Source organism: Rhinopithecus roxellana, chromosome 5 (genome assembly GCF_007565055.1).
Source record: "Rhinopithecus roxellana isolate Shanxi Qingling chromosome 5, ASM756505v1, whole genome shotgun sequence".
In the NCBI taxonomy this organism is placed as follows: domain Eukaryota; kingdom Metazoa; phylum Chordata; class Mammalia; order Primates; family Cercopithecidae; genus Rhinopithecus; species Rhinopithecus roxellana.
In genome coordinates, this window is record NC_044553.1 from 103,447,579 (window position 1) to 103,460,032 (window position 12,454).

General features: G+C 36.0%; 1 protein-coding gene across 7 annotated transcripts in view; it reads left to right on the top strand.

Moving 5' to 3' along the window:
- RALGAPA1 (Ral GTPase activating protein catalytic alpha subunit 1) overlaps positions 1–12,454 on the top strand; it is a 311,458-nt gene that overhangs the window by 37,494 nt on the left and 261,510 nt on the right. For all 7 annotated transcript variants that reach the window (XM_030930785.1, XM_030930791.1, XM_030930789.1 and 4 more), the window contains exons 2-4: positions 4,558–4,668; positions 5,265–5,314; positions 9,297–9,354. In XM_030930785.1, the coding sequence (XP_030786645.1) occupies positions 4,558–4,668; positions 5,265–5,314; positions 9,297–9,354 (219 nt within the window). The remainder of the gene's footprint in view (positions 1–4,557; positions 4,669–5,264; positions 5,315–9,296; positions 9,355–12,454) is intronic.

A 12,454-nucleotide genomic window follows, 5' to 3' on the forward strand; every position in this document is an offset into this window, starting at 1 on the left:
TCAGGAGATCGAGACCATCCTGGCTAACACAGTGAAACCCCGTCTCTACTGAAAATAGAAAACATTAGCTGGGTGTGATGGCGGGCACCTGTAGTCCCAGCTACTCGGGGGGCTGAGGCAGGAGAATGGCGTGAACCCAGGAGGCGGAGCTTGCAGTGAGCCGAGATTGTGCCACTGCACTCCAGCCTGGGCGACAGAGCGAGACTCTGTCTCAAAAAAAAAAAAAAAAAGAAAGTACATAATTTCCAGACTTTGTTAGCATGCCTTATGGAAAGGAAATTGAGAGACAATATTTTGGCTCCTAATAAGTTGCGAAATCTTGAGTTGATTCATATTTGCTTTTGTTGTGTTTTTTTCTGGTTTGCTTTGTTATTGTTCCCATTTTCTTTTTTCTCCTAGAACATTGTGTTTTTGAAACATTAATTTTAGGAAATTTAGAGGTAATTATAGCAACCTATTTCTTTCTTTATTGTTATTATTATTATTATTATTTTTAGTGACAAGATCTCGCTCTGTTGCCTAGACTGTAGTGCATTGGCTCAATCATAGCACACTGCAACTTAGTTTAAATTCCTAGGCTCAAGGAATTCCCCCACCTTAGTCTCCAGAGTTGCTGGGACTATAGGCACATGCCACCATACTTGGCTGATTTTTTAGTTTTGTAGAAATGGAGTCTCAATGTGTTGCCCAGACTGGTCTCAAACGCCTGACCTCAAACAACTCTCCCACTTCAGCCTCCTAAAGTACTGGGATTACAGATGTCAATCACCTTGCTCAGCCCAAGCCTGTTTTATTCTAATTTCATAATTCTTTAAACTACTCTGTGGGAAAACTAGAACACCTTTCTTCTTTATTTCAGTTGTATGTATTTTTATTTTGATATTTGATAAAATATATTTAACTAGTGTTTGATGACTATTATTCTTATAGGCAGATAATAGATAAATATTTAGTATTCTTTTTTTACAGATGTGTTACTTTGGAGGCTGAATAGACGTAGGGTTCCTGTTGTTTAAATCCTGACTCTACTTATGAACTAAGTTTCTTAGACTCTCTGTACCTAAATTTTCTCATCTGTAAAATGGAGATAATAATGGTACTAATTTTGTAGTGTTGCTATGTAGATTATAGGAATTAGTTTCTGTGAAGTGCTGAGAATAGTGCGCATTGTTTAGAAAACATTCACTTTGTGTTAAGCATTATTATTTTGTCTAGTTCTGTGAAAAGTCACATAAGTAGTAAGTGTTACAAACAGGAGTGAAATATGGGTATTCTAATTCCAGTCAAGATGAGTCTGTGCTATTTTCCTGTCAGTAGGTTATGCAGTCTTTTCCAAGGTAAAAATTTCCATATTGTATGAACTGAATATAATAAAGTAAAAATAATTAATTTTGTTAGTAATAAAACACATTTGAGTACATATTGTTTGCTTGGCATTGTGCCAATTTTTAGAAATCCTGAGGTAGACACAGTTTCTATTCTAAAGATGCTAGACTAGTCCTGGAAGAAAGACAGTAAGACAGTTGAAACATTGTTCTTTCCATAAAGGTAAATATACAGAATCCAAGGGAATAGAGAGGAAAGGCATCTTTCCCTTTCCTTGTGGAATGGCAGAACAAAAAAACAGTCTTGGCAAATCACATAGCTAAAACATCACTAAAGAGTTACTATGCCAGGTGTTGTGACTCACACCTGTAATCCCAACACTTTGAGACCAAGACAGGAAACCAGCCTGGGCAACATAACAAGACCCCATCTCTACAAAAGTTAGCTAGGTGTGGTGGGGAGGTACCTGGGTCCCAGGTACTTTTGGAGGCTGAGGTGAGAGGATTGCTTGAACTCAGGATGAGGCTGCAGTGAGTTGTAATCATGCCACTGCACTCTAGCCTGGGTGACAGAGTGAGACCCTGTCCCCCCCCAAAAAATTATAATGAATATTCATAGGATATAATGAAAGAGTTTAAAGTACTACCTGTATGTTGTTACTATTTCACATTATTTTTAAATCTTCTGTTGAGCCTTAGTGCATTCTAAGAAATTAATTGATGTTTACCTTTAACTTGAGTTTATTTACAATGAATATTTCTTTATTTCCTTTCAAAAATCTTTTATTTTTTCAGTTGCCTTTTAAAATTATATTTTGAGGCTGGACGTGGTGGCTCACGCCTGTAATCGCAGCACTTTGGGAGACTGAGGTGGGCAGATCACTTGAAATCAGGCTGGCCAACATGGTGAAACCCCATCTCTACTGAAAATATAAAAATTAGCCGGGTGTGGTAGTGGGCACCTGTAATCCCAGCTACTCGGGAGTCTGAGACAGGAGAATCGCTTGAACCCTGGAGATGGAGGTTGCAGTTAGCCAAGATTGTACCACTTCACTATAGCCTGGGCCGCAGAGCAAGACACCATCTTAAAAAAATAAAACAGAAACAAAAAATTCTATTTTGTATTGTAAGAGAAGTAATGTGCTTTTTATAAACAGCTTGGAATAGTAGGAAGTATATAAAGTAGAATTTCTTCACTCTTTTTCACTAATGTTCTCACTTACCCTGAAAATGAACTAAGCAACAATAAAACTAGTCATGCTTCCTAGAGGTAATGCTGCCTAGTTGTTTGGTATCTTCTATGCATAAATACATATATATACACATAAGTACATATAAGCATATCTCAAGTCTACTTGTTTATTTTTATTAAAATGTTCTAAGCTTTAGCCAAAATGAATTTTTTTCCTGGATACTATCATACCTCATGTTTTTCTTTCTTTTTTTCATTAATACGTGTTTATTGGTAGCACTTAAAAATGATATCTTTTTGTTAACAAAATATATTATTACAATTAATTTGCCCGTGTCATTTTATTTCTTAAAATGTGATTGCAAGGAAATTTAAAATCACATATGTAGCTAATATTTGTGGCTTGCATTATATTTGTAGGAGACAGTACTGATTTAGACAGATTGCTGGTTCTGCATTTGCTAATCTCTTCCAAGAAGGACCCAGAAACTACAGTTCTCCAATCTGGATCCCAGAGATTATGAGAGAACCAGGCCACTTTGACTTTTTTTTTTTTTTTAAATCTTCATAGTAAATTATTTTTTATTTTTTTAAATTATACTTTAAGTTCTAGGGTACGTGTGTATAACATGCAGGTTTGTTACATATGTATACATGCATACCTCACGTTTTTCTTACTCCATGTATTTTTTATGCCTTGAATGTCCTTCCCATTCAACTCTACCACTTTATGTCTATTGTTCTTCCTGTCCTTAAAAGTCTTTTCAGATATTATTTTCTCTGTCAGGCCTTTTTTCTTTCCCCACCTTTGTGTTCTGTTGAGCTTTGAAAGTACTCTTGTGTTTCTAAACTGCCATATACTTTGACATCTCACTTTTAGTACTAACACTTTCTACTGTTCATACAATTATTCGTTTAATTTTGCATGCTCTGCTCTTACAGTTTCTTTAGAGCAGTACTGTCTGTGTTTAAGCTTTTTAATCCCTAAGTACTTATTTACAAAGCCTGTTGTTGGGTACTTATTTACTGAATAAATAGTTTCAGACATTATAAATTATTCTTTTTTTTTTTTTTTTTTTCCTGAGGTGGAGTCTCACTCTGTCTGCCAGGCTAGAATGCAATGGTATGATCTTGGCTAACTGTAGCCTCCGCCTCCTGGGTTCAAGTGATTCTCATGCCTCAGCCTCCCAAGTAGCTGAGATTACAGGTGCATGCCAACACACCCAGCTGATTTTTGTATTTTTGTATTTTTTTTTTTTTTTTTTGAGACGGAGTCTCGCTCTGTCGCCGGGGCTGGAGTGCAGTGGCCGGTTCTCAGCTCACTGCAACCTCCGCCTCCCGGGTTTATGCCATTCTCCTGCCTCAGCCTCCGAGTAGCTGGGACTACAGGCGCCCGCCACCTCGCCTGGCTAGTTTTTTTTTTTTTTGTATTTTTTAGTAGAGACGGGGTTTCACCGTGTTAGCCAGGATGGTCTCGATCTCCTGACCTCGTGATCTGCCCGTCTCGGCCTCCCAAAGTGCTGGGATTACAGGCTTGAGCCACCGCGCCCGGCCTGATTTTTGTATTTTTAGTAGAGGTGAGGTTTCACCGTGTTGGCCAGGCTGGTCTCGAACTCCTAACCTCAGGTATCTGCCCGCCTCGGCCTCCCAAAGTGTTGGGATTACAGGCGTGAGCTACCGTGCCTGACCTTCAGACATCATAAATTATTATTCTTATTTTAAACTGTCTTGGAGAGAACGTTAGGAAAGCTGTAGCTATGAATTGCAAATAGAACTTAACTTTTTTTTTTGTATGATTAATTATTTTGGATAAGTTTTTCTGAGCCATTGTTTTCTTAATTAGTTTTTAAAATTAAAACTAAAATCTGCAAAGACTAAAGTTTTAAGAATGAGGATATAGACATAGAAATACATATTGTAAATAATAGAATAGAATTTTAGGAGCAGTTCTTTGACTTTGAAGGAAACTTGTCACTGAATATTTGTTAAACTTGATTTAACATACTTGTAAATAATCAGTAAATTGTTTTTATTTTTCAGAGAATGCAGAATCTATTGATCTTAAACAGTTTTTCGACCAACATTTTTCACATATATACTATGTGTTCTTTGAAAATTTTGTGACTATTGAAGCTAGTCTTAAACAGAAAGGTAAGATGCTAACATATATCTTGGCTTATGTTAATATTTCTAATAATTGTCATAAACGTAACTTAATAGCTCTTGGACATATTGTTTCATTTATTTTTGTCAGACAGCTTTTTGCTTTCCCTCTCACACTATTATCATAGGGCTAGTGACCTGTATTTGAAAGACAACTAAATGTGTTAGTGTTACTATCCTTATTGCTTTACAATGGCTTTGAAGATTTACTTTTTCACGGGTCAGGCTGATTTGTTCCCTCATTCTGCCTTTTTTGATTCTGCCCTAGGAGCATGTAACACATTTGAGCGGTCGTTTTCATATTTTCATTTTCAGAGCTTATTTGAAGTTCTTTGTAATATGTCATGATTTGTTTCTAGACATAAATATGTAGAACCTAAATTTAATTACAGTACTCAAAAGAGTAAAGAGAGTGACTATGATACTGTCTCCATAATGAATGGGGTATGCTTTAAACATTTTACTAAGTAATTGCTGGGAAAAAAAAAAACTTCATTCTTAAAATATTTTAAGTTCATTAAGTGATTGTTAACAATGAGGGCAAAATGGTATGTTTTAAATGTTTTCTTATAAAAATGTTTTAGGTCACAAGTCTCAAAGAGAGGAATTGGATGCTATACTTTTTATTTTTGAGGTAAGTGCTTCTGAATCTAACTTTTCCCTTTTTCAGAAATAATTTTTGGAACATACAAAGGAATATATTTAAATTATAAAACGCTGTGAATTCGCCAGCCTTTCTAAGAACTAAATCTAAGTTTTTAAAATATGCCTGACTGAATCCTATACTTTTTGAGGTACAATATATTACTTTTTGGTGCAGATATAATTACGTTTTTATACGTTTGACACCACAAAATTGGTATGATATCCAATGTGTTTGCAAACAATGAAACTTTTAATTTGTCAGAGGTTTAGTGAAATGGAAAACTTGTTTTTGTTTTAACTCCAAAACATTCTTACCTAAGAAGGTATATTACTGTAACTTTTGTGTGCCTAAGGGATTTTTTGTTTTGGTTCACTGCTTTTCATTGCAAACTTGTTTAAAATAGTCTTAAATATTTTAAAAATTGTCATTTTATATTAGATTGGAGATGGGGCAAGTCTGTAAATAAAAGTCAGGAAACATAGCTCATAGGCAAATGAACAAAATTTTGATGCTCTGCTAATTTTTTTTTTAATATTTATCACACTCTTAAAAATTAAGACCCTTTCACCCCCCTTTTAAAATAACTCCTTGCTTTTTATTCTGTTTCAAAGTAAACAGATAAACAGTCATAGGAGTATTCTGATCTTCACTGAGAATTTCGAGACCTGTAGAAAGCCAGGAGTAGTGACTCGAGATGCTTAGAAAATAATTCGGAAATTAGTTTCTGAAGATGGAGCTATTCTGTCTGGTGCTAATTAAAGATAATTCACTCTTGGCTGTGTGTGGTGCTTCAAAGTAATCCCTGCACTTTGGGAGGCTGAGGCGGGAGGATCATTTGAGCTCAGGAGTTAGAGACCAGCCTGGGCAGCACAGCAAGACTTAGTCTCTACTAAAAATCAAAAAAGTTAGCCAGGCATGTTGGTGGCAGGTGCTTGTAGTGGTAGTGATGCAGGAGGCTGAGGTGGGAGGATCCCTTGAACCCAGGAGGTTGAAAGTGTAGTGAGCCGTGATTGTGCCACTGCACTCCTGGGCAAGAGAGTGAGACCCTGTCTCAAAAATAATAAGAAGAATTCACTCTTTAGTATTTTGATGTAATTTAGAAGAATTTGAACAACATCATTTATATGTCTCTTAGCCGTTGATTTAGTTGGGCGGGGGGGGGGGGTGGGGAGAATTTTTTAAAGAGTTCCAAACAGCAGTAACACTGATGTTAGTATCTGTTCTGCAGTTAATTTTCATTAGTCTTGACCCCTGAGGAATTTGATTATATTACTTCCTGAAGTGTTTGCATGAACTGTTCACAAGGGGAATATTGAAAAATGCTTTGAGAAAGAGTAAAAATATCCAGAGAGAAAGCAAGCTAATGATTCCTGGAAAGTGTTCCTGCAAATGTTCATGCTTGCCTTAAATTCAGGAAACTGAGATGATTGCTTAGTTAATAGAAGTCCTTTTGGAGTATTTCTTATATGTAAAAATAACTATTTTTCTATATGTAATATATACTGATTATTTTTTATTCTTTACATAGAAATGTTTGTCTTTAATGGATCACTAAATTTTATTAGAAAAAAGATCTGAGATACCAGGTTTTCATCTTTTGAAAAAATCATTTAATGTTTGTGCTGACATTCTTCTATTTATAGTAAGGGACCTCTACCTTTAGAAACTAAGGATGAAAAAGAAATCATAAATAAAGTGATTTCCTTTTTCTGGAACAAAAAGCATGATTATGTAATGTTAATAATATTATGGTAGAGGATTTATATTCTGTGCAGTTTAGGGCACATGTAATCTCTTTAACTTTTTATTTACCATATAAAAAGATATAAGGGGCTAAATCTAAAGTATAATTATTAGTCATAATTTAGAAATGCTTTTGAATAGTTTACAAATTTGTCTTTTCAACTTTTCTATAATTTTATATCTTTCTATACAAAAATAAATATAATTATGCAGTTGTTGGCCAGCTGTGGGAGACATAGGGAGGACAAAGGTAAAAGAGTTTATGTGTCTCATGTGGGACCAGCATTTATCTGTGTAGAACTTTAAAATTTCTTTATCATCCTTTCATGTGGAGTTTACTAAAGATGATATCAAAGAGAAGACAAGGAAGTGTAAAATATGCATGTCATCCTTTGATTAGTATATTATCGAGGTAGAAGTTTTGGAAATAGGTGTATTGAATTTGGAACCTCTGTTCTTTCACTTTCTAGCTTTGTAACCTAAGTGCACTACTTAACCCATTTCTTCATTTGTTGAATGAGATAAACAAACCCTCCTTTTGAATGATTGCAAGGATTAATGCAAGGTATATTAATATATCATTATATAATAAAGTACCTAGTGTTTGACCCTTATGAACATTCATTTAATGGTGTTCTAAATAATAGTAAGAACAGCAATAACAACAAACACACAAAAATGTCACTCAGCAAGTGGGTGAGTATTGAGAACACTGTTTAGTAGTAAGGTAGCTCTTGATCGAGAATAATCCACACAGGTATAATATTAAGGGGAATAAAAGGCAGAGTTTTGAACATAGTTTTGTAAAGATTTTATTACTAATTAATGGAAACCTATATATGTTAGCTTAACTATAGGGCTCCTAAAATTGTAAATCCTGCTCTCTGTCCGGGTGCAGTGGCTCACGCTTGTAATCCCAGCACTTTTGGAGACCAAGGCAGGAGGATTGCTTGAGGCCAGAAGCTTGGGCACAGCCTGGACAACATAGTGATACTCCATCTCCACAAAAATAATAAAAAAAAAATTGAGCTGGGCATGGTGGCACACACCTGTAGTCCTGTTTGGGAGGCCAAGATGAGTGAATCGCTTGAACCCATGAATATGAGGCTGCGGTGAATCATGATCACACCACTGCACTGCAGCCAGGGTGACAGGGTGAAACCCCCACCTCTTAAAAAAAAATTGCTCTCATACCTATATCCATCATAGCATCTAAGTACCTTTAGTTTCACATGATTAACTCAGTATAAATATTTGATAGGGTTCTTATGAAATCAAAATATTTTCTCTAGGATTATCAAAACAGGAGAAAGAACCATTAGAAGAAAGAGAAAATGTCACAAATATTAACATCTGGAAGAATTGAAACTCATCATGATATCCACAATATAGAAATTCTAAGAATTGCTAGACATGGGGGCACGTGCCTGTATTCCCACCTTGTTGGGAGGCTGAGGCAGGAGGATCGCTTGAGTCTGGGAGTTCAAGGCTATGGTGCACTATGGTCATGCTTCTGAATAGCCAGTGCACTCCAGCCTGTGCAACATAGCAAGACTCTGTCTCTAAAGGGGGAAAAAAAGAAAATCTAGAAATAGTAAATAAGTATTTTAAATATATTAGAATTGGCATTTAATCATTAGGAAAACATATACCTTCTATATTATTGTAAAATATGTAGTTTGTTAATTTCTTGTTCCTAGTACTGGTTAGTATTGCTTATTGTTTTTTGAGGTTTTCAAATAGTGATCAACATGCCAGTGCTAAAATAATGTCAATACTATCAGATTAGCTTAGGTACTATTTTGTAGTTTTTTGTTTGTTTTATTTTGTTTAGAGACGGAGTTTTGCTCTTATTGCCCAGGCTGGAATGCAATGGCGCGATCTCAGCTCACTGTAACCTCTGCCTCTCGGGTTCGAGCAATTCTCCTGCCTCAGCCTCCTGAGCAGCTGGGATTACAAGTGCCTGCTGCCACACCTGGCTAATTTTTGTATTTTTAGTAGAGACGGGGTTTCACCATGTTGGCCAGGCTGGTCTCGAACTCCTGACCTCAGGTGATCCACCCACCTCAGCCTCCCAAAGCGCTGGGATTACAAGTGTGAGCCACCATACCCGGCCTATTTTGTATTTGTTATATTTAGTGAGCCCTTTAATTTTTCACATTTTGCAGGATGTGAACTCATTACTTGGTTTTATTCTTTTCTTTTTTCTCTTTATATTGATTTTTAGAAAATTTTACAACTTCTTCCAGAAAGAATTCATCAACGATGGCAGTTTCATAGTATTGGTAAGTAATTCAAGTATGTATTTCATATTTGAAACAAAGAATAATATATGAAAAATGCTCTTTAATGGGTTGTTAGCTGAAATGAATTAATAGGTGATGCTTTAGTAAAAAGAAAATAAAGAATACAAGAGCAGATTGACTAGGAATATAAGAAAAATGATAGATGAAGGGTTTGTAGTCAAAATGCCATAGGAAGTTTTTAGATCCACTGCTTCCTTTATTCTGATACATTAACAATGGTGATAAAACTATAAAACAAAAAAGCAAGATTAGCATCAAGACAAATATCTCTGTGAATCAGAAATGGAAGAAAAATGCAAAGTGCCAAATAGAATGGACATTTGTGTTGTTTCTGATTTCTTTACTTATTGTTTGCTAGTTATATTTGTTTTATTGTATATTCCTTTGGATTTACTACTATGATAGGGTTATATCTGCTGTGAATGAGTACAGTTACTTTTTTTTTTTTTTTCTAATTGGATGCCTTTAATTTCTTCTTTCTTTCTTTTTTGTTTATTGTGCCTCCAGTACAATATTGAATAAAAGTGGCAAGAAAGAGCAGACATTCTTGCATTATTCCTGATTTCAGGGAGAAAGATAATGGTCAGTCTTTCACCATTATATATGATTTTAGCTGTAGTTTTTTTGTAGATGTCTTTTATCCAGTTGAAGAAGTTCTGTTCCTAGTTTGAGAGTTTTTAATCATAAGTATGCATTGTAATTTGCCAAATGCTTTTTCTGCATCTATTGATGTGATCATTATCAGTGTCATTGGTGCTTTTGTCATTTATTCTATTAATATTATATATTTTACTAATTGATTTTCAAGTGTCAAACCAACTTTCCATCCCTGAGGTAAATCCTATTTACTATTTATAGTCCTTTTTATTTGTTCCTTACTTCGGTTTGCCTCTCTGTTTATGATGAATATTGTACTGTATTTTATTTTGTCAGTCTTTATTTGGCTTTACTATTAAGATAGCTATAGAAGTTTAGAAGTGGTCCCTCTTCTGTTTTCTGAAAGAGTTTGTGAATGAGTGGTAGGTAGCATTTTCTTCTTTAAATAGTTGATAAAATTCAAAAGTGAGGCCATTTGTACTTGGACTTTTCTTTGTGATATTTGTAATTATTACTTCAATTTCTTTACTTGTTATAGGTTTATTCAGATTTTATATATCTTTTTCAGTCAGTTTGATAATTTGTTTCTTTCTAGGAACCAATTTGTTCGTAGAAAGTTGTTTAAGTTACTCCTTATAGTAATCCTTTTAATTCTCATAGGGTCAATAGTGATGTCCCCTTTCATTCTTTTTTTTTTCACATTACAGAAACTATTTATTTATTTATTTATTCATTCATTCATTCTTTAGTGGTTTCAACTTTATTTTTAGATTCAGGGGATACATATGCGGGTTTGTTACTTGTGTTTATCTCATGATGCTGAGGTTTAGGGTATGATTGATCCTGTCATCCAGGTGGTGAACATAGTACCTAATAGTTTGTTTTTCAACCCTTGTCCCTCTAGTACTTCCCAATGTCTATTGTTGCCATTTTTATGTCCCTGAGTACCCAATGTTTAGCTCCCACTTACAAGTGAGAATATGTGATACTTGGTTTTCTGTTCCCATGTTAATTTGCTTTAGGATAATGGCCTCCAGCTGTATCCATGTTGCTAAATGTTGCTACAGAGGACATGATTTCATTCTTTTTAATGGCTATATCCGCTTCATGCTTGATTTTGGTAATTTATGTCTTCTCTCCTATTTTATTGGCCAGTCTAGCTATTTGTCATATTTGTTGATCTTTTCAAAGAACAAACTTTTGATATCATTGATTTTCTTTATACCTTTTCTGCTTTCTATTTTCTTGTTTTCCATTCTAGTCTTTGATATTTTAAATATATATTTTTTTCTATTTTTTATTTTTTATTTTTTTGAGACGGAGTTTCGCTCTTGTTTCCCAGGCTGGAATACAATGGCACGATCTCGGCTCACCACAACCTCTGCCTCCCAGGTTCAAGCGATCCTCCTGCTTCAGCCTCCCAAGTAGCTGGGATTACAGGCATGTACCCCCACACCCGGCTAATTTTGTATGTTTAGTAGAGACGGCGTTTCTGCATGTTGGTCAGGCTGGTCATGAACTCCCCGACCTCAGGTGATCCGCCCACCTCGGCCTCCCAGAGTGCTGGGATTAAAGATGTGAGCAACTGCACCCAACCTACTTATTTTTTGTAGTACTGTGTTTATTATTATTATTGTTTTTTAAGAGACAGGATCTTATTCTGTCACTCAGGCTAAAGTGTAGTGCCATGATTGATCATGGTTCACCGAAGCCTTGAAATGGGCTTAAACCATCCCCCCACTTAGCCTTTTAAGTAGCTGGGACCACAGGTGCACACCACCAGGCCCGGCTCACTTTTTAAAATTATTTTTTTAGAGACAGGGTCTTGCTTTGTTGCCCAGGCTGGTCTCAAACCTTCAGCTTCAAGCAGTCCTCCTATCCCAACCTCCCAAAGTGCTGGGATTACAAGTGTGAGCCAGCATACTCGACCTCTTTTATTTTTTATAAAACATTCTGTGGCAAGCCTGATGCCCAATGCCTGTCATCTCAGCCCTTGGCAGAGGCTGAAACAGAATAATCACTTGAGGCCAGGAGTTTGAGACCAGCTTGAGCAACATAGTGAGACTTCTGTCTTTAAAGACAAAAAAAAAATTTTTTTAAGTTAGCCTCACTTGTTGGCATGTGCCTGTAATCCCTGCTACTCAGGAGGCTGAGGCAGGAGGATCACGTAAATCCAGAAATTCAGGGCTGCAGTAAGCTATGATCATACTGCTGCACTCCAATTTGGGTGACAGAACGAGACGCAATCTCTAAAACATGAAAATAAGGACAGATGCGGTGACTCATGCCTGTAATCCCAGCACTTTGAGAGCCTGGGGCAGGTGAATCGCTTGAGCATAGGAGTTTGAGACCAGCCTGGGCAACATGGTGCAACCCCACCTCAGAAAAAAATACAAAAATTATCTAGACATGGTGACTCCTTCCTATAGTCCCACCTCCTTGGGAGGCTGATTTGGGAAGATCATCTGAACTTGATGAGGTC